Below are 21,009 nucleotides of genomic sequence, written 5' to 3' on the forward strand. Positions count from 1 at the left end.
AAAGAGGGGAAAAGTCGTTAAGCACTGAAAATTCATAATTAATCCGAGTCTAAAGATCTCAAAAAAAATTAAGAAATGTAACCGTTGAAGCCCAGGTCATCTAAAATGGCATCTTCTAGAGAATAATGAACACATGCGCATGCATAGCAATGGGGGGCAAATCAATCAATTAGGTTAACTTCAATGCCAGATATATATATATATATATATCTCTCTCTCTCTCTCTTATAGAATAAAGTAATTCAAAGCTTTTATGGCACTAATGATTTTGATGCTTCTGGTTAGTTTGATAGTGTCTGTTTCATGGTGGCTTTAGCTTCAAGTATTTGAAGAACAAGTAAATGATTGCCTATAAATGGACATCACTGGAAACACCCAACATTCCCTTGGTATGCAGGGTCAAATTGGTATGTTCCTGCTCATCATGTGAGCTATGTTCAAATAAAGTCAAGGCCCATCTCATAAGAGCACTTCATGATTTGCTTTTTTGAGAAGAAGAAAAAAAAAGGGTTCTTCTTCTCTTTTTTGGGTTAGGTCGATCTTAGAATCCATTATGTGACATAATTTTCCACTATATATATACCTAATTAAGTATCATATATAAACCCACTGAAAAAATAACCTTTTTTTTTAAGATTTAAAAAAAGCTGCATATCAATGATCTCAGGTTCGAACTTGTATGATAAGTTGATAGTGTGTGTGAGAAACTCCCTTACAATTGAATCTTGAGTGCGAGTGCAAGAAGGATCAATATTTATCAATTTCTAAAGGACTTGACAACCAATAAAGGCTTAGTCAATATTAGTCAACTAAACAGACACACTATACAATTAAAATGATTTAGTAATATTTTTTTAATCAATTCAAATTGACCCTTGTTGATAATGGTTAGCCAACTCAAAGTATAAGAGCTCGTTCAAGAGTGATTCTAGATATACCAATAATCACTTCTCTGAAGAATCACTTCTCTATATAAGGGCCAGTTTGGCATTGCTGTGCTGTGAAAATAATCGCTGTCAGATTTGCTGTGAGAAAAATCAGCTGTGAGATAAAGCAGTTTGACGTTTGGTAAACTTTTTATTAAAAGTGTTGTTGGTACTAATTCCCACATAATCAGAAAATGATTGCCGCATAATCAGAAAATGATTGCCGCATAATCATTAAACCCAACGCCTCTTCGAAACTTATTCATGCATAATCAGAAAATGAAAGCATTTCATTAGCTGCTTTCCCTTATAGCTTTCTCTCACATCAATTTTTAACAATAAATGATTTTCTCGTAGTTTACCAAACGGGCTAGGCTTCCCAAAAAATTTTAAAAATCACTTATCACCCCAAATAAGCAATGCCAAACGGGCACTAAGTGGTTTTGAGTGATTTTATAGATAATCACATGGAAGGTATTTCTCCCCAAAATTGCTTAAAGTGATTTATATAAATAAGCACGGAAGAGACGCTTCTCCTCATAATCACTCCCAAACAAACGAGTATTAAGTTTGAGCGTAATATAGGTTTAACAATGACCCCAGCATTTTGCCTTCTTTTTTACCTTTTTATAACATTTGATGTCGGCTTAGGCTCAATAACACCGGTAGTGGCAACTCCACCACCTAAAACCAAAAAAAAAAATCATCACTTAATAATCACTCAATGAGATACTAATAGAATAACAATTAATTATTGCTCTTCTAGAGAGTTTTTATTTTATTTTTAAAGAACGTTAGGCCAAGCATGCAAGACAGGAAGAAGGGTATAAAATATATAAACACAGATTAAACAAAGAGGCAGGACGAATGGTATCTATCTATCTTCTGCAGATCCATAAATATAATTAAATTAATCTTAAAAGCAATCAGCATTAGGGTTCCAAGATGTACCTTCTCTTCCCAGTTTCCATTGTTTCATCAGCAAACGTGCCAGTCTCCTCCATCGTTTTTCTAAATTTGGCAGCTACAATGTCAAATTGACCACCCCACGTACTTGGTTTAATAATAATAATAATAATGCAAATAATTTCTAAGTGTCGGTGCTGCACAGTCCATGTTCCTTTACACATTGCACACAGAGAGTGCTTTGTTTTGCTTTTGTAAGCATTCCGTGCGCAAGGTGTCAAAACTACACCAATCAGTCATATGTTCTTTTTCCTACTTAGATAATTTGCATACGATTTTGGATAAAATAAAATAAAATCACTTACTAAAAAGAACCAAAATTCATCAATTAGAAAATATAGACTTATTAACTCTAGCGATCTGATAGGTTCGCGAGGATATGAAATCTCATACTTATTAACCACAAAGTGTGGTGCGGTTGGCAAACTGTCACTTCCAACTGGTGAGTTACTTGTTGCCTCAATAGCATAGGTTCAAAATCCATTGAAAGCACTTTGTGGCTAGATACAAGCCGAATCTCTAGTGGAGATTAATTCCACCCTTCAGGTGTGGAAACACCTTGTGATATTTACCAAAATTAAAAATAAAAATCTCATACTTATTTCGGATAAGCTTGTCTTAGTTAAATCATTGTCGAAAATACATTCACTCGTGTTTGCACTTAAAGTTTGACTATCTTTCTCGAATTAAAAAAAAATTCGTAAAATGAGCTTTCTAATTAATCTTTCTTTTTTACTTTAGTATCCACTGAATTTGGCTTTTAGAGAAAATTAGTATCGAACTTTACGTAAATTTTAATTATTATTCTTGTTTTCTTGAATTGGCTTTCTAATCTAATCTTCCTTTCAGGTGAAGCTATGATGGTGTGATGGTACGACGTCGCTTTGTGCAATATTTCAATAGCTATCAGTGTCATGGTTTTGGTGGCGCAATAATGTGCATGCATGGTTTGCACTATACAAAAAGGCGACGACCAGACACAGCTTTTGTTGACCTCCGCCCTGAAATCTCGGGCGCCATTATCGGTAAGGAATAATACTAGCTGAATTTCCACTCCTTGTAAAAACTAATTAAATAAATAAATACTTGAATTTCAATTATCTATTTCTACTAAACAAATTTCTTGGACACCATGCATGAACACGCTTTTTTCCTGTTACATATTAAAAGAAGGACAATGATAATTTGACAAATATACACACACAAAAAATAGTCAAAGTAAAAAATTTCTCTAAACATCGTTGTATTCAGTGGCGATTCTAGAATTCGAAAGTCAGTTGAGCAAAACTTACATACTAAACTCGACGGTACGAATGAATTTCATTAATAAACATAAAAACATACACCTAATCAAGGAGGATGTAATGATCCTTACATTCGAATGCATCTCTATCCATAAATAAAAATATTACAAATGCAAAAACTAAAACTAAAACCAAAAGTAAATGCAATGCAAAATAAAATATAACTATCAATGCTTAGAACTTTTAAATTCTTCAATTGTCAATGCATTATCGATATTATTAGAAAACTCTCTTTCATTCCTAATTACACCATAGAATACTCAATTTTAAATTAAAACTATAATTAAAGATATATAGAAAATGAAGGGAGAAAGAAGATGCTGATGTCGAGTAGCTAAAAGATAGAGAAACAAGATGATGTCGCATATTCAAAAGAGAAGGAGAGAGAAGATATGATGTAGAGTTTGTTTTTAGTTTTTTTTTTAAATTTTGGACTGCCCTGTGCACAGAACCGCCCCTGTTTGTATTGCTATGATTTTCCGCATATAATGTGGTCGACATTATTCTATCCATACGTCTCAAAATGCATAAGCTCTTGCCATGACCTAAGGGCATTTGGGCCAACAAACATCGATTGTTTTATAGCACATTGATCATATTCTATTTTAGTTCAATTATGTTTCTACTGGAATTAGAGTGGTGCTGAGTCTATTGACAGATTATTCAAGATTATTCACTGTAGCATTTACAGTCTATATAGAATTAGACCAACCTAGAGCAAAGAATAAGGCAATCAATTTTAACCAAAAGAAAACAAAACCAGAGAGTGGTGGCACTGGCAAAGGAGGCAAAGGAGGCAAGGAAGCCAAGTCCAGTGTTCCCACTAGTGGAAGTAGCAAACACTAAACAGCTGGATGCAGCTGCACTCACTTGCATCACCAACAGACCAATTCCCATTTTTCTAATCTAAACAACCGAAAAGAAAAAAAACACCACTTTTTTACTCTCAAAGATTCAATCTTTTCACACAGTGCCCACCTTTCTCTGTCCTTCTCTGTCCTCTCTCTCTCTCTCTCACTGACAAGTGACTCAAACACAAACACAAAACACTGGAGACTCTGCAACTCAATCTCCAATTTCACAATGCCCTCCTTCTTCTTCATCTTCCTCCTGCTCTTTTTATCTTCTCAGCCCATTGCTACCTTAAGGCCAAACCATAGGGTCCTCCACCAGCCATTTCTGCCTCAAGACTCTTCCTCACCTCCCACTCAGTCCCCATCACCCTCCCCACCTTCCCCACCTTCCCTCCCTTCAAACCCAACTCCCCCAAAGTACCCATTTTCCGGTTCTAACTCTACCCCTGCCGATTCCCCCTTTTTCCCATCCTACCCCTCCCCGCCACCTCCTCCTCCCTCCCCAACCACCGCCTTCGCCTCCTTCCCCGCCAACATCTCCTCCCTCATCGTCCCCAAATCCCCCTCCGGAAACTCCAGCGCCCACAAGCTCGTCGCCCTCACCATCGCCGCCGTGCTCTCCGCCGTCGTCGTCATCTCCCTCGCCGCCTTCTTCCTCTACCGCCGCAGACGACACAATAGCCGCAACTTCCCCGATGACGACGAGGACGACAAGTCGTTTATCAGATCCGAACACAGCAACAGGCTGTTTCAGCAGCCCAATCACAGCCACTCCTTCAGTGGGACCCACAAGCTCCGGACCGCCTCCTCCACCAGCTCCGAGTTCCTCTACCTGGGCACATTGGTCAGCTCACGCGGACTCGAGGACCCGGTCGACTCGTGCGGCAGTAATGGCCGCGTAGCCGAGTTCGAAACTCGGAAAGTCGAGTCGCCGGACCTCCAGCCGCTTCCGCCACTGGCTCTGCAGTCCTCGATGCTGAGCAATTGCGAAAATGCCGAACCGGGTTCGACCCGAGACCGAGACGAAGACGAGGACGAAGAAGAAGAAGAGTTCTACTCGCCCAGAGGGTCTTCGGGCGATCGAGAGAGCTTCAATGGAACTGGATCGGGGTCCAGGAGAGTTTTCGAGGCGGTGGCGGGTGGTGTTTTCGACCGGAGAAGCAGTGAATCAACGTCTTGCTCTTGCTCGTCTTCGAATTCGGGTTCGCCGTCACGGTCACAGTCTATCAGCCTCTCTCCGCCGGTGAGTTTGAGCCCCAACAGAAGATCAGAAGAGCCCAAGCCTCCTGAGCCCGCACCTACGTACCATGCGACGCGGTTTGGTAACGAGAATGTACGGTCTCCTTCGTTGACTCCAATGACTTCGCCAGAGGGAGCTGCGGACGATTACCCATCTACATCGGACCGAAAGAGACGGTCTCCCTCATTGTCGTCGCTATCTTTTTCACCGGAGAGAAGCTTGGAGAAGAACCCAGATGCATCAGCTAAAGTTTCGGTCGTTTCGGGCCAAAGTTCTCTGATTTCGTCACCGGAGATAGGTTTCGGAAAGAAGCCAGACGCATCAGCTAAAGTTTCAGTCGTTTCGGGCCAAAGTTCTCTGATTTCGTCACCGGAGATAGGTTTCGGAAAGAACCCAGGTGCATTACCGAAAATTTCGGTCGTTTCGGGCCAAAGTTCTCCGATTTCCTCACCAGAGAGAGGTTTGGGAAAGAACCCAGATTCATCATCACCGAGAACTTCGGTCGTTTCGGACCAAAGCTCGCCCATTTCGTCACCAGAGAGAAGTTTCGGAAAGAACCCAGAAGCGTCACCGAAAGTTTCGGCCTTTTCAGATCGTAATGAGCAGTCTCCTTCATCATCTTCATCTTATTCATCGTCACCAGAGAGACGATCAAATGCTTCTGATCCAAAGGCCAAGTCTTTTTCACCGGAGAAAAGCCCAGCTGCATCACCAAGAATTTCAAGCGCTTCCGAATATATTCATTTGGATCCAAAAGTGCAGTCTCTCTCATCATCAGCTTCATCTTCGTTGTCTAACTCACCAGAGAGGGAGTTTGGGAACAATTCCGATGCTTCATCAAAACTTTCCAATGTTTCTCACCACACTACAGAGTCTTTGGTGAGACTTAGCGGTGGTTTAAAACATCCTATTTCAATGCCACCGCCTCCGCCACCGATGCCTCCTTCACTAAGACTGTGGGAAACTCCAAGTCCTAAAACACCGGTTGGCCAAGTGATGTCTAAGCCTCCAGCTCTCATACCTCCTTCAAGACCTTTTGTACTTCAGAACCCAGCAAAGGTCTCTGTTTCACCAGTGGAGTTGCCTCCAAGTTCTAATCCCTTGGAGCCTATTGAGGAGAATCCAAAACCCAAGTTAAAGCCATTGCATTGGGATAAAGTTCGAGCAAGCTCCGATCGCGAAATGGTGTGGGATCAGCTTAGATCAAGCTCTTTCAAGTAAGACATTGCACTCTCTCACTATGTAGTTTCACCTTATATTGTGCTGCAATCTGTATCTGATTTGCATTTTACTTGCTTTTCTTGTTATAGTACGCTTATAAATTATGCAGTACTTCGGTTGGTTGTATTGTGTTGCTCCACTAAATATGTGGAATTGGGGTGGTTGCAGGTTGAATGAAGAAATGATAGAGACATTGTTTGTTGTAAAAACACCAAACCCTAATCCAAAGGAAACGACCCCACGCACAGTTCTTCCCTCTCCAAACCAAGAGAACAGAGTACTTGATCCGAAAAAGTCGCAAAATATTGCAATCTCGCTAAGGGCACTCAATGTGACCATAGATGAAGTTTGTGAAGCGTTATTAGAAGGTATAAATCCGTTAATTTTTGGTTATTTCTTCTGAGTTATCTTCTTTTGGTTATAGCTTGAACTCACCCTTTAAATAACCTTGAGAATTTTGTGATTTTGGTTGGTCAGGAAAATATTTGAAACAAGCATTCAAATACTGTCTGTCTCTCTATTAGCATTATGTTCATATCCTATTGCTTCTACAAATTTATTGTACTGAAATATAGCAGTGATTCTTCTTAGAGGATTTCTAATTGCGAACTGAATGGTTTTTGATAAGTTTCGTGTGATGGTTGTAAATTCATGGTGCTTGTTGGTACTGGTTTTCAATGCAGGTAATTCTGATGCTCTTGGAACTGAATTACTTGAAAGTCTATTGAAGATGGCTCCAACCAAAGAAGAAGAGCGTAAGTTGAAGGAGTACAAAGATGATTCACCAGTTAAGCTTGGTACTGCTGAGAAATTTCTGAAAGAGTTGCTTGACGTTCCGTTTGCATTTAAAAGGGTGGAGGCAATGCTCTACATGACTAATTTTGAGTCTGAGATTGATTACCTTAAAAAGTCTTTTGAAACTCTAGAGGTAAATCACACCTCTCACTCTCTCTCTCTCTCACTGGTCCTGTTAATTTCTTTCCCTTTGTTGCATGTAATTTTAGTATCCTTTTTTATACTCATGCTAAGGTGCCTTCCGGTGTTATCTCACTGGAATTTCCTTTGTGTAGGCTGCCTGTGAAGAATTGAGGAACAGTAGGATGTTCTTGAAGCTTCTAGAAGCTGTGCTGAAGACTGGAAACAGGATGAATGTTGGGACAAACCGTGGTGATGCCCATGCCTTCAAACTTGACACACTCCTCAAGCTAGTCGATGTCAAGGGAGCTGATGGGAAAACCACACTCTTGCATTTTGTTGTACAAGAAATCATAAGAACTGAAGGTGCTCGTCTCACTGGTGGGAATCAAACTTCAAACCCAACTGTGAATGATGATGCTAAGTGTAGGAGGCTTGGCCTGCAAGTTGTTTCAGGTCTCAGTTCAGAGCTCACTAATGTGAAGAAGGCTGCTGCCATGGATTCTGATGTGCTTAGCACTGATGTTTCAAAGCTTTCTAAAGGAATTAGCGACATTCAGGAGGTTGTGCAATTAAATGAGAGAGCGGTATCAGATGAAAGCAGGCGGAAATTTTCAGAGTCAATGAACATGTTCATGAAAAAGGCCGAAGAGGAGATTATAAGACTTCAAGCTCAAGAAAGTGTTGCCTTGTCCCTAGTGAAGGAGATTACAGAGTACTTCCATGGGAACTCCGCAAGGGAAGAAGCTCACCCGTTCAGAATCTTCATGGTGGTCAGAGACTTTCTTACAATTCTTGACCGGGTATGTAAAGAAGTTGGTATGATAAATGAGCGAACGATAGTTAGTACTGCCCACAAATTTCCAGTTCCAGTAAATCCAATGCTACCACAAGTAATTCCAGTAAATCCAATGCTGCCCCAAGCACTTCCTGGAATGCATGGAAGGCAGCCGTACAGTTGGACTGACGATGAGAGCACATCTCCATAGTTTCCCGGGCTCATTTCAGAACGGCTTTTTGGTTCGATTTAGCAAGAAACTGCCTGAAGTAGGTGGTCGGAACAGGTTGAAGCTTAGAATGGTCCAGCTTGCATGCCAGGTTTTATATATAGCTTCTGGTTTTCCACCCTAATATTTGTACTTGTAAAAAAATTTCATGTAAGCGATTTTGCGTTCTATAGATAATATACGGAGGAAGGGATTTTATCTGGGAAGAATAAGTTGTATTTCGGATTAGTTTAATACTGTAGACCTGTCCAGAACGTTGATCATAGAAATGCTGTTTAAGGCAAGCAGAACCCATGGCTGTAGATAGTTTCTGTAAATGTTCTGTACTGTACCAAATCAAACCACTAATTTATTCTCTGTTAACTTTCTTATCCCCATTTATTCTTTGTAATTTAATCCTGGCATGCTTCGTGTTTGATTATGCAGTCAAATTGTTTTTTTAATTCGAATATTTAAAAGAAGACATGAAGCCTGAAGGGGTCGTTTTCCATTAAGGGATACATCACATGATGTAAATCCTGCGTGTTTGAAGGAAAAGATTCTGCTGCTTACAGGCAAATTGAAAATGGTGTGCTTGCTTGGTGCCTTTTGATCCAACCAGAAAGTGACCTGCCTCCATTGAAATATCTATGCCTTTTTAACTGGACCCGAGTTTTTTTAGTGGAATATCCTGATCTTTAACCAACACAAGTAATAATAGGGCAGGAAGGAAAAGTTCCATTTCTATTGTCTTTTTCCTTTTGGATAACATTTTGTATTTTTCCTTATGGGCAAAAGAGGAGTTTGTGGAGGAGCAAAGACAGAAAACTGTGTGGGGTAAGGTAAAAGCAGCCTCTGTGTCCAAGATTTATTTTACCTAATCTGAATAGTAATTCTTTCACATGCACAAAATGAATCTGCACCCTTGACTTCGCTACACAAATCACAGATGAAATAAGTAGATTTGTGGTTTTGATTGACAATTTGATATTACAGGCACTACATATAAATATGAGCCCTTCTTTTGAATACATATATATCAACTGATAGGGTGAAGAAGATGAGGCGTACGCTTGCTCACCTTTTCCAAAAGTTTCAATTACAGGAGAAATATAAATATAGCCCATTTGTTCAAAGGCTCTTGTTCAAAGGTTTTTCTTTAAGATTTTGTTTTTTAACTTGTAACTAGCAACTATGAGCTTCTTCATTGCCTATTGTCTCGTACAATTAGTATTCGCGTTTATTTTCCGAAGCCTCTTGTTGAAAGCAAGGCTTGAGAATCCATGCGGTCTACTATATGGCGTGCTTCTTCCTCTGTTGCTGGAACCACATTTAGTATCCTAAATCCATTTTTCTTGGCCTTCGCCTCGGGACGCACAGTGAAGGTGAAATAAAATGTATTCGACACCTGTTTCAAACATGAGATAGTAAAAGATGTGCAGTTATCTAAAAGGAAAATTCATGAATGAATAGATCATCATAAAACTGAAAGTTCCTTCAAAGTGAAATGGGTATCTAGTACTGTAGCATTGCCAAACTTTAGCTTTCTTGTTCTTTGAACGTGGAGTTGGAGGACCATACCTCACTAGACCTGAGCTCAGGCCTGGTAACGTGAGCAACAACTTCAATATTAATCAGAGGCTGATCTGGATTAACTTCTGTGTAGAGGACACATGATTTCAAACGTAGGAAGTCTCCAACGTCCACCTACAATCAAGGGCCATTCAGAAAGCCAAAATAATAGGTTAAAGATACTTTGGATAAGATACTCGCCTAAGATAATAAATAACAAAAACAGTACCAGAAAATGCTTCACTGGAATTTCAAGTGAGGGAGAAGATAATGACTATGCGTAATGCTAGCAATTAAGGAGGATGTCAATGGGGTACTCACAGGTCTCAAGAAGTCAACGTGATCGACTTCTAGAAAGTAAGGCACTAAGCCTGCAAAGGCATAAGCTGTGGAGAAAGCCAATTCAAATGCACGGTGCATCAAAAACCCTCCAAAGATTCGACCATGGATGTTTCTCTGCTGTGGTTGGCAGATCAATGAGTTTTCCAAGCGGGTATCCCTCAGAAGAATGCTATCTCTGTCTGCCAAGGCAGGCATATCACAGAAGATCCTTCCCTCAGCCAACAGTGTTTCAAGTCTATTTACTTCTCCATTCTCAAACTCCCTTTTGTCTCCTCCTCTGCTCTTTCTTTTCCTCAGATTATTTCTGGCTTCTGCTTCCTCGAAAAGCAATTTTTCTCTTTCAGTTTCTGGTGAGATCCTATTAACTGGAGCAGCTTTCCCAGTCTTAGAATCACGAGCCACAAATATGAAGTTTGCTGAGAGAGCTACTGAGTCTGAATTGTCAGATCCTTCTGAAAAAAAAAAAAAAAAAATCACTTATGCAAAGTCTGCTCGGTCATAGTATTAAGCCCTTCCCTTCACATGAAGCGAAGCAAAACTTCAAAGGTAACACTACTAGCTGAGCAGGCAGATAATATCAATATCCCTTTTCTTTTTTCTTTCTAAGTTGACAATATTGGTCATAATTTGAACTTCTTATAACAGTCACTTTGCAGTTCTTGTGGGTTTTAGTTTCAAGGTAAAGATTACACTAAACAGAGGGAAATGGTAAAGCTTACTTTCCATTAAACTCAAATTAGAAGGAAAAAAAACATTGATGATAAGCAATTTTAATACTCATCAACGGATATATTTTAAAGAAAAGCACACTTTATAGAGGGAAATGCTTGAACTTTGAAACATTACCAAACTTCAAAGTTAGAAGTACCTTTAGAGGACTGGGTGACTTCTAATTGAATCTCAATAGATGATCGCCCAACCCATATGACAGCACCAACTATTTTTAGATCAATATCAACACTAATCGGCTTCTTCAGAACAATCTTGTCAACAGATGCAGTGACTAGCAAGAGTGGCCTTGTTGTGTTATCATCGTCAGAACAGTGCTGATCCATACAAAGGTATAAAATTAAAGTCGCTCACTTCACTAAAAGAAAAGCACAAACAAGAAATTCCACAGAAATTTACTTTAACATGAAATAAGCTAGCAACTCAGCTCATAATTATCAGGTCTCTTTAAAAGACAATTTTTTTCTAGCTTAGATCACTGCACATGACCACCACTCGGCTTCCCCACTCCCCCTTTGCATCATAATTATACATGTGCAAAAAGTACCAAAGTAATTCAGTGCTCTCTCTCTCTCTCTCTCACTTAAAGAAAAAGCATTCCAGATTATAGCAGCTCCATAGCATAATGCTATGTGTGAAAGAATCTAATTCCTGAAAACTAGGATTCAGCCAAAAAGTTGAAAACAACAGGGAAAAATAACATACAAGACATATCACTCATTACCAAACCCCAAGTTCACAATTAACAAACTAAAACCAGATAGTTCCTAACAATGTAAAGTTCGAAAGCTCAGGCCTACACATTGAAACTGCAATTCAACCAAACCAATCACAACCCAGTTCAAGTAATCAAATTTCAAGCACAACCCACATATCCAATTACTCTAAAGACTAAAAAAAACTGTACCTTGACAGAAATGGTTCCCGCTAAAGCATCAAGGTCCTCAAGCAATTTCCCAATTCTAACCTCATTCCAAGGATCTCTGTACTGCTCCCTCAATATATAATCGGAAGAGAAATTGTACAGAATTGTGGTCCTGCTCTGCGCCGGAGTCTTGTTGAGCAACTCGCTCTGTGGAGGAGCGTCTTTTGGTGGGTCCAAGAAGAACCTCTCGAAGATCTTAGATCTCGCTTCCCACAGTGCATTTGTCACCGGCGACTGGTACATTCCGGGCCACAAGCTTATGGGCTTTCGGGTGGAACCGTTGGCCCCATCTTGCGCCGAAGGCGGGTTCTCGAAAGGCGATGAAAAGGTTGAGACTACAGGAATGGCGGTGTTGGAATTGGAATTGGGAGGAGAGGAATTCAAGTCCATGGAATTTTGGGGGGTTTCGAGAATTGGGTTTCTGGGAAATTTTCAGGTGTGGCTTGTGGGTTTTAAACTGGTTTTGTTAATTTTGGTGGTTACAAGTTTGGTGGGTTTTAATTTTGAAGAAGTCAGCGTTGCTTTTATAGTTGAAGTTGTGAGCTTGCTTGCTTTTGATCATATTTAAAGCTGAGAACTGGCAGGTCATTCGGAGAAGACGATGGAGGCTTTTGATTATTCTTTGCATATTTTCCACGAAAGTGGGATGAACGTTTGAACGACAAGACTTGCACAGCACTACGACGAGTTGCTTTTGACGTTTGTAGCATTCCCAATTTTTATTTGACTAAAGTGATAATATTGATGAGTATAAATTTGTTCGATAAAGTTCAAATCAGTGCATTTGCCATTTGCATGGTCAACATGGGAAACATTTACATCAAACGGAGCTAGCTCCTGTCCAATAACGATATGTCACGCGTGATAATATTTTCATGTAATAGACTGTGATTGGTCGAAAATAGTGTTTCATACAAGTTTTTTTAGTCAACATAGAACTCCATGAGGAATAAGTACGATTGTAAGCTCAATTAACATTCTTGGTCAATTTCCTTACAGTTTAAATTTGACGTTTCACTAACAAGATAAGACTCCACGAGAGAGATGGTGTATTGGTCTACTCCCTCGAAGGGTACGATAAATCTTAAAAATCTGATTCTGCCATACAAGCATATGGAAGGTTTTCTTTCAATGAGGTGCATATGGAAAGTTCTTTCCATTTCAACTACTTTTACACACTTTTATTTAATATTATTTTAACATTTTGGTTTCACTCAGAAAGACAAAAAAATCAGTTTATATTATAAGCAGAATCTCAGTCACAACTTACAATACATTAATTTGACACAAGTTGATTGAGGTATGCTGCCAATTAAAACAGGTTATGACACCCGCTAGCTATTCGGTTGGCCTCACCATTACAGATTATATAACATAAGGCAGACGACTACTTTGATTTCTTTATTCTATATATATTGACCATCTAGCTGTTGCCTCTTTTTTTTGAGTCCAAGGGTTCAGAATCCATGTGCTACCATAGGACGAGCTTCTTCCTCTGTTTCTGGGATCACATTCTTGATTTTGAAGTCCTTCTTCATCGTGGCCTTTGCCTCAAGACACCAAACCAGCAAAAGCATAAGCTGTTGAGAAAGCCAATTTGAAAGCCCGGTAAATCAGAAACCCTCCAAAGACTCGACCATGCATGTTCCTGTGCTGTGGCTGGCATATCAGAGAGCTTTCGAGGCGGGTTTCCCTCATGAGAATGCTTTCTCTGTCTGCCAAGGATGGCATGTTGTTGAAGATCCATCCCTCAGCCAACATTGCTTCAACTCTATTTTTGGTGATTAGTACCTCCCCATTCTCCAACTCTTTCCCTCTCTTGCTTTTCCTCAAGCTGTTTCTTGCTTCGGTTTCTTCGAAAAGAGCCTTTTCTTGCTTAGTTTCGGGCAAAAGACGGTTCACTGGTACGGCTTCCCCTGTCTTTGAGTCAACGGCCACACATATGAATGTGGCTGTAAGAGCCTCCGAGTCTGAAGCATCCTCAGGGTCCTCTGTATACAAAACCACAATTACTTGTATAGTTGTGTACAAAAAGAGTAATTCTAGTACATTACACATGTAGGAACTTACTACGTTGTTGACCACCTCTGCGAAAGATGCGATCAACATAAAATAATTATATTGACGTACCTTGAGAGGGTTGAGTGACTTCTATAGTTAGATTTCAATTGATGACCTCCCAACCCAGATGACATCACCTACTATTTTCATATCAATGCTGACACTTAGCGGCTTCTTCAGGACAATCTTATCAACAGCAGCCGTGACCAGAAAGAGCGGCTGTGTTTTGCTACCATCATCGGAACAATGCTGATCATCCACAAGAAAATTAACAGATGATCAATTACGAATTACTATTTTGTAGTGATGAAGGTTGCAATTTTAGTCCAATTTTAATAAGAATGTGACATGATAAATACCTTGACCGATATCGTGGTAGCCAAGGCATCAAGGTCTTGCAGCAATCTCCCAATTCTAACTTCATTCCATGGATCCCTATAATGCTCTCTCAAAATATAATCTGATGAAAAGTTATATAAAATGCTTGTCCTACTTTGAGATGGAGTTTTTGTGAGCCATTGGCTCTGTGGAGGAGGGCATCTTTTGGTGGGTCAAGTCTTGCGTGCCACAGAGCATTTGTCACTGGTGAGAGATAAATACCAGCCTTTTGGGTTTTTGGACACAAGATTTTAACTTGTTCATCAATGGAGGGCTCTCAAGAGCAATGAGGATAGCGATGATGAAACTAGATCCATGGGATTTTAGCTTAAGTTATTTCTCTGATGGTTAAGGCTTATGTCTCTGTCCTAATAAGAGAAGTGGGTTCCATTGGCTTCAATTTTGGGGCAGTTATAAGGAGCAAACTTTGCAAATTATGACATATTTAATTATATTTTTCCAAATTGAGGAATCATTATATTATATGAGAAATTTGTGTTGAAATCTAGAGTTTCCTTACCAATAAAGAATTGCTAAAAATTGTTGATTTTTGACTCTATGTCCCACACCAAAGGTTATATAATGCCTTTTTATGAGAGAAAAAAGGGTTATTTTTTTTTTCTTTGGGTTGAAGATGGTTCAATTTGTTATTCCAGGCTTTTAAGTGCTATAGCATCTACTTCCAAGTACATTTTTCACTAAAGCGAGCGTGAATGACTAATTGTCGTTAGATGTGTGAATATTCTGTAGTAGGTCATACGATCCAACAAATTGGGAGTGACAAAATGATATTATCTTACTATGAAAAGGCAAGATTCTCTAATTTCAAGCTAGTACTTACGACTAAAAGATAACTATATTAAGATGAGTTGTTCTTGTGTACGTAAATGACGTTATTGATGAATGAATGTGAATTTTGTCACGAGGCACATGACCCTGACAAATTGGAAGTGTTATAATTATAATCGTGCTATCAAATAAGCGAGAAGACAATATACAAAGATCAAATAATATGATAACGAATAAATGATGCCCCAAAAATCAACCCAGACAAATAACAATCAATTTGATTTTGTTGGTCTTAATTTAGTTTGTTGTTACCTTAGCTCTAGTCTTTTCTATATTGGAAGAGATTCAAGTTTGACCTCCCCTCCTTCCTTGATAGAAAAAAAAGTAAGCGATTAAGCTTCTTTGTTGCTGCATTTTTCAGATCACTGTTGGACATATTTTTTTCAACAAAAGAGCATTAATAATTTTTATTGAAAGAACTTCTCACTAAGTTAGGATATGATTCACAAACTCGGTACCTACATTGGACTGACATATGGTAAAGCAAATATATATATATATATATATATATATATATATAATAACTTTAATTTTAATAGTTTGATTTTCAATAATTAAAAGCATAACCAAATCAGCAAATGAACAGAACAAAACCAAATAAGGAGCAAGAATTATCAAGCAATATATTTCTCCATCTAAAGCTACTATAAATTTGGAGTGAACCAACCGAGACGAGAGCGTACAGACACATTAACACTAGGAAAAGATTGCACAATTCTCCCAATATTAAGGTAGAATACGCCATTTTCGGGAGATACGTATGTGTCGAAGGAGTGTGTGGATACTCAAGACATCATTTGTTGAAAAAAAAAAATGCAATTCCCATCTAACTCATCTGTGAAGTCGCTGGATGGAAGAGACAAGCTACCATTGTTTGCTAAAATACTAGCTGCTCATCCAAGCATCCTACCTTAACAAAGTTGTCATTGTTTGGCTCAACTTTGTATATCTTAAAATCACATGTCCTCGCATATATAGCCATTATCATCACCACCACTCATCCCAGTGTTGAGAGTACTTGTCCCACGTTAAAAAGTTAAGGGACCTAATCTGGGTTTTATAAGGAGTTGGGCTACTTCCTCCATTGCCAATTGATTTTGGAGTGGAACCTCAACTTCCTTCACCCACGAACATCCTCGTCCTCATCCTCAATATTGCCCCCATCATCATCATCATCATCATCCACATTGCCCTCATCACCACCTTCTCATTCTACCAAACGTGGGAAGATTGACCCTTTTAAGTGAATTACACAGTCATCATGTTATTCCTGAGTAGGATGAAGTACGCCTATGTGATAGAGATAACACAATTTTATAACATTTACAAAAGACACAACGTTTCCAGCCGCGGGTTCCTACAAACTTTGGGAAATCTTGGAAATGTTTTCAAGGTGGGAAGTTGGTGTTGGGCTCCTGAGATGGGGTTTAGTAGAAACATATGAGATTTTTTTTCCTCGACCATAACTGTTCGGTTCATTTTTACACATGATTTTTCATGTTATTCACCTATTATTTTGAGTTAGTTCTTGACTTTTTATAGCTTTTTACTTCCTTTTTGTGTTTTCTTAGATTTTACCTTGGTTAGAATGAAAATGAGCTAAAAGTGCATTATTGGTTATAAATTCTGTTTTTGTTCATTTTCGTAGGTCAACTTCTTGGCCCGGGATCAACATGCTCTGGTACTCGGATGAGGTGAAGATCTTCATGAAACTTATTCCAACGGATGTTAACTACAACATATCCAAATTTGAGCTTCATTGGACAAGTATTGCCTATCCAACCAATCCAGCATGTTACCACAGCTCTGGAAATCCGAAGTGCTCCAGCTTTTACCTCCATATTGTTATCTTGATTCTTCTTGTTACCATAACACTTGGTAACAAGAAATTACCTTGGTTAAGAGATATTTTCAGAGGCAAAGAGCATATTTTCAATGACAAAGCTTCATCATGGCAAGGGACAAAGTTTGAAGCTTTAACAAAAGGTGGAGTTTTATATATTAAAAGTGAGCTGGAAATCATGGGCTAAAGGAAGAAGAATGTGCAATCTGCAAAGCTGATGACAATTCCTTCATTCTACAATTTAGAACGTGAGGGGATTATTCTACAGCAGAGGAGCAGATTGGAGAGCTAAAAAAAGCTAAGGAAGGAGAAGGAGGTGCAGCCGAGGAAGAAGGGGGAAGACTTCCACCATTGAAGACTTCAAGCTTTCATCATTTCCAAATCTGTAAACTCTTTCTAGTTATATTTCGAATTTGTGTTTGAATTGATTATGAGGAACTAAACTCCATAGCTAGGGCTTAGGTTGAAGCCCTAAACATGATTACCTTATTGTTTTGATGCTTGAGTGTATGAATTTCTAGATATTGTTGATGAATTCCAATTCACCAAATTAATCTATCCTTGATGTGTGTTTTTCCTTGGTTGGCCATCTTTGAAAGCATGCTTCTTGAGATTGTTGGGATTATGTGTATCTTCATGTTATCCTAAGCAATAAATGGATGAAGTAAGAATCATCCATGTGAATTGGTTTCTTGAATACCTAATCTAAACACCATGCTATTAGGATTCTTGTGATGTTCATATTCTCTTTGAACTTAATGGGTTCTCCTTGTAATTGAATCGAAGTACGAACCATACCTAGGTTCGGTTATGGGGAGGGCACAAGTATTGTAGCACGAACCATGCACTTTACGTATATTAGAGAGAATCAATGCGTCTTGAGCCACGACCCATGGTCTTGATTGCGAACATCTTCATTAACACGTTTAGAGTTCATCACTTGAGTATCCATGAACATAGGTAGAATTGTTTAGGGTGGATTCCGAAACCCTAGTGTTTGTTACTTGGTACTTTCACATTTTGATAATTCATCTCTGCCATTCTCATTTAAATTCAAAATCTATTTACTTTCATGCAATAGAAATAGGTCACTTGAACCAAACCAAACCCCCCCCCCCCCCCCAATGTGTGTGTGAGTTGTGTGTTTGTTACATTGTGTGTCTTGTTTACTGAATTCTGTTTATTTTCGTAACTGTTTTGGACTTTTGGTCCAAGTTGTGTTCTTGCATTTTCTGTGCTGAATCCAACCGTATAAAGAACGTGAATTTTGGACGTACGGTTGGAAAGTTATAGGCAAAACACTGGACAGAGGTCGAAACTGAAAAACAGAGAAATCGACTCTGTGCAAAAACGACCGGTCGCTTTTACCTGACGACCGGTCGCTTTTCACGTCAAAATTTGAGTTTCGACTCTGCCCAAAAATGACCGGTCTCTTTTACCTGACGACCGGTCGCTTTTCACGTCAAAATTTGAGTTTCGACTCTGCCCAAAAACGACCGGTCGCCCTTACCAAACGACCGGTCGCTGGTTACTGTTCACAGCACATTTCCTTTTTGTTTTGTTTGTTTCTTTTACATTTCTTTACTTTCTTTTTAGTTTCAAATTTGCATTGTGGTGTGTTAATTAAGTGTTCTCTTTGTACTCGAATTAGAACTTATAGGAAACCGACAAGTTCTTCGTGGGATCGACCCCGTACTTACATAATCTATACTTCGATAGATTCGTGCACTTGCGGGTATTTTTAATTGGTTGTTTGCACATTAATTTGTGTCCTTTTAGGAATGCAACAATTTTTGGCGCCGTTGCCGGGGAACTGGCACGGTTGTTTATATGTTTTGTTTAAATATATTTAGAGTACTTAACTTTATTTTCATTTTTCTTTGTTTGTCGTTTCATTTTGTTTGAGTTTGTTTTTGTTTCTTCTTATTGCAGGAACACTCTGTTTATGTCCCTTTTGAATTTGGATATTTCATTTGATTGCACAATAGAAGATATCCAAGCTCAAGCTTTGAGAGAAAGGAACATCCGACTAGCTGTGTCTACTCCATTGCCTATTTCATTCTCACCGTTTTCATCATCACCAAGCTCACCAATAGTCGAGTCACCACCACCTTCACCAATGGCAGCCCCAGTTGCTAATGCGGAACTTACTATGCAAGAATACTCTTCACCGCCAACAACTGGACAGCCATCTTGCATAGTATATCCCACATCCACTTTGGAAAACTTTGAGTTGAGATCGGGCATGATACACATATTGCCTAAGTTCTTGGGAAATCCTGGAGAAAATCCTAATGCACATATCCTAGACTTTGAGGAAGTGTGTTCCACAATAAAGATCGAAGGCATGAGTAGTGATGAGATAAGAATGAGACTTTTCTCATTTAGTTTGAAGGATACAGCAAAGGAATGGCTTCACTATCTACCTCCAAATTCCATCACAACGTGGACGGATCTTGCTACAAAGTTCTTGCAACATTTTTTCCCAGCACAAAGGACAAATGAACTCCGAAGTCAGATTACAGGAATTCTGCAAAGGCCGGGAGAAAGCTTCCAGGATTATTGGGACCGTTTCAAGAAACTTCTAATCATTTGTCCGCATCATAATGTACAAGCTTGGCTTCTAATGCAACACTTCTATGAAGGACTTTTTGAAGCGGATCAAAATAATGTGAATGCAGCTGCCGGAGGAACTATAATGACCAAGACTCCAGCACAAGTGCGAGAAATATTTGATCTTATTGCTGCAAATGCTCGCCAATATAATTCAAGGCAAAAACCAGTCAGAAAAGGGGAATCCTATGATGTAAGTACCCTTTCTAGTATGGAAGCTCAGATTGCAAACCTAACCAACATGGTGAAGAAATTGGCACCGGGATCATCCAAGGTTTGTGCATTTTGCTCCACAATTGGTCATGACACTGAGGATTGTCCCTTGGCACATGAGGAAGCAAATGCAGTGGGCTCATTTCAGAGAAATCAGTGGCCTAAGAATGATCCTTTTTCACAAACATACAATCCGGGGTGGAGAAATCATCCAAATTTCAGGTGGAGTGACAATTCGAATGTTCAACAAGGGCCAACTCAACCACCTCAAGGGCCAACTCAACCACCTCAAGGCCAACAACATACTCGCCCATCTCATGGTCAAATGCACTACTACAATCCACCACAACCACCACCTCAACCACAATCTACAGGAAAATCTTTGGAAGAACTTGTTGCTTCAATGGCTAGAAACACAGATAGTTTCATCACTGAGACAAAAAGCTACATGCAGAGGAATGACACCCACATGCAGAAAACGGATAAGGCCATTGCCAATCTAGAAACTCAAGTGGGACAAATTGCTACAGCTTTGAGTCAAAGGGAACCTGGTATGATGCCTAGCCAACCAGTGATTAATCCAACTGGGCGTGAGCATGTTCAAGCAGTTACCTTGAGAACTGGTAAGGTAATTGGTGAAATTGATGGTTCTAAAAATTTGATTCATAATGTTGATGACATGCAGGTTGAACAAGTGACTGAGCCTAAAGAAAAGGATGAAAGCAACAAAGAGAAAGATAAACAAGCAGCTTCTTCATCCGAATGGATCCTAAAGCATGAACTTGCAAGAAGGGCAAGAAAGGAGAAGGTAAGTCGTGAACCTACTGATGAAGAAATCTTACGTGCTCCTTTTCCTCACAGGCATATGAGTTCCAAAAAAATTCAACAAGCCAAGGAAATATTGGAAACCTTCAGAGAAGTGCAAGTCAATATTCCTCTCCTGGATGCAATCAAGCAAATCCCGAGTTATGCAAAGTTCTTGAAGGACCTTTGTACCAACAAGAGGAGATTCCAAGATCATGAAACGGTTGCACTAACGGAAGAAGCTTATGCTGTTTTGCAAAGAAAGCTC

The 21,009-nt window shown here is 39.3% G+C and overlaps 2 protein-coding genes, 1 non-coding gene and 1 pseudogene across 3 annotated transcripts; 1 reads left to right on the plus strand and 3 right to left on the minus strand.

Moving 5' to 3' along the window:
- Positions 1-3,954: 3,954 nt before the first annotated feature.
- LOC110765037 (uncharacterized) lies at positions 3,955-8,804 on the plus strand. Its single transcript, XM_088245136.1, has 4 exons — positions 3,955-6,507; positions 6,680-6,879; positions 7,195-7,439; positions 7,582-8,804. Exons 1-4 carry the CDS (start codon positions 4,280-4,282, stop codon positions 8,413-8,415), a joined length of 3,507 nt encoding a protein of 1,168 aa, XP_088101262.1. The 5' UTR covers positions 3,955-4,279; the 3' UTR covers positions 8,416-8,804.
- Positions 8,805-9,362: 558 nt separating this feature from the next.
- Positions 9,363-12,656, minus strand: LOC110765041 (Thioesterase/thiol ester dehydrase-isomerase superfamily protein). The gene is made up of 5 exons (XM_021968087.2): positions 11,963-12,656; positions 11,195-11,372; positions 10,306-10,778; positions 9,994-10,119; positions 9,363-9,820 (listed from the first exon to the last, which is right to left on the minus strand). Exons 1-5 carry the CDS (start codon positions 12,368-12,370, stop codon positions 9,653-9,655), a joined length of 1,353 nt encoding a protein of 450 aa, XP_021823779.2. The 5' UTR covers positions 12,371-12,656; the 3' UTR covers positions 9,363-9,652.
- An 875-nt stretch (positions 12,657-13,531) lies between these two features.
- LOC110765040 (acyl-coenzyme A thioesterase 2, chloroplastic-like) lies at positions 13,532-16,250 on the minus strand (annotated as a pseudogene).
- A 3,364-nt stretch (positions 16,251-19,614) lies between these two features.
- On the minus strand, positions 19,615-19,721 carry LOC148292642 (small nucleolar RNA R71). Its single transcript, XR_015827254.1, has one exon. It is a non-coding gene; the product is annotated as a small nucleolar RNA R71 (small nucleolar RNA).
- Between the last annotated feature and the right edge of the window lie 1,288 nt (positions 19,722-21,009).

This window comes from Prunus avium, chromosome 8, assembly GCF_965620075.1.
Source record: "Prunus avium chromosome 8, drPruAviu1.hap1.1, whole genome shotgun sequence".
In the NCBI taxonomy this organism is placed as follows: Eukaryota; Viridiplantae; Streptophyta; class Magnoliopsida; order Rosales; family Rosaceae; genus Prunus; species Prunus avium.

Excerpts from the sequence above, each read along its gene's own strand:
- LOC110765037 (XM_088245136.1), top strand. The coding sequence starts at position 4,280 with ATGCCCTCCTTCTTCTTCATCTTCCTCCTGCTCTTTTTATCTTCTCAG. Across the intron at positions 6,880-7,194 it reads TTGTGAAGCGTTATTAGAAG|GTAATTCTGATGCTCTTGGA; the intron begins GTATAAATCCGT and ends TTTTCAATGCAG. Across the intron at positions 7,440-7,581 it reads AGTCTTTTGAAACTCTAGAG|GCTGCCTGTGAAGAATTGAG; the intron begins GTAAATCACACC and ends TCCTTTGTGTAG.
- LOC110765041 (XM_021968087.2), bottom strand. The coding sequence starts at position 12,370 with ATGGACTTGAATTCCTCTCCTCCCAATTCCAATTCCAACACCGCCATT. Across the intron at positions 10,120-10,305 it reads ACGTTGACTTCTTGAGACCT|GTGGACGTTGGAGACTTCCT; the intron begins GTGAGTACCCCA and ends CCTTGATTGTAG. Across the intron at positions 9,821-9,993 it reads CTGAGCTCAGGTCTAGTGAG|GTGTCGAATACATTTTATTT; the intron begins GTATGGTCCTCC and ends TGTTTGAAACAG.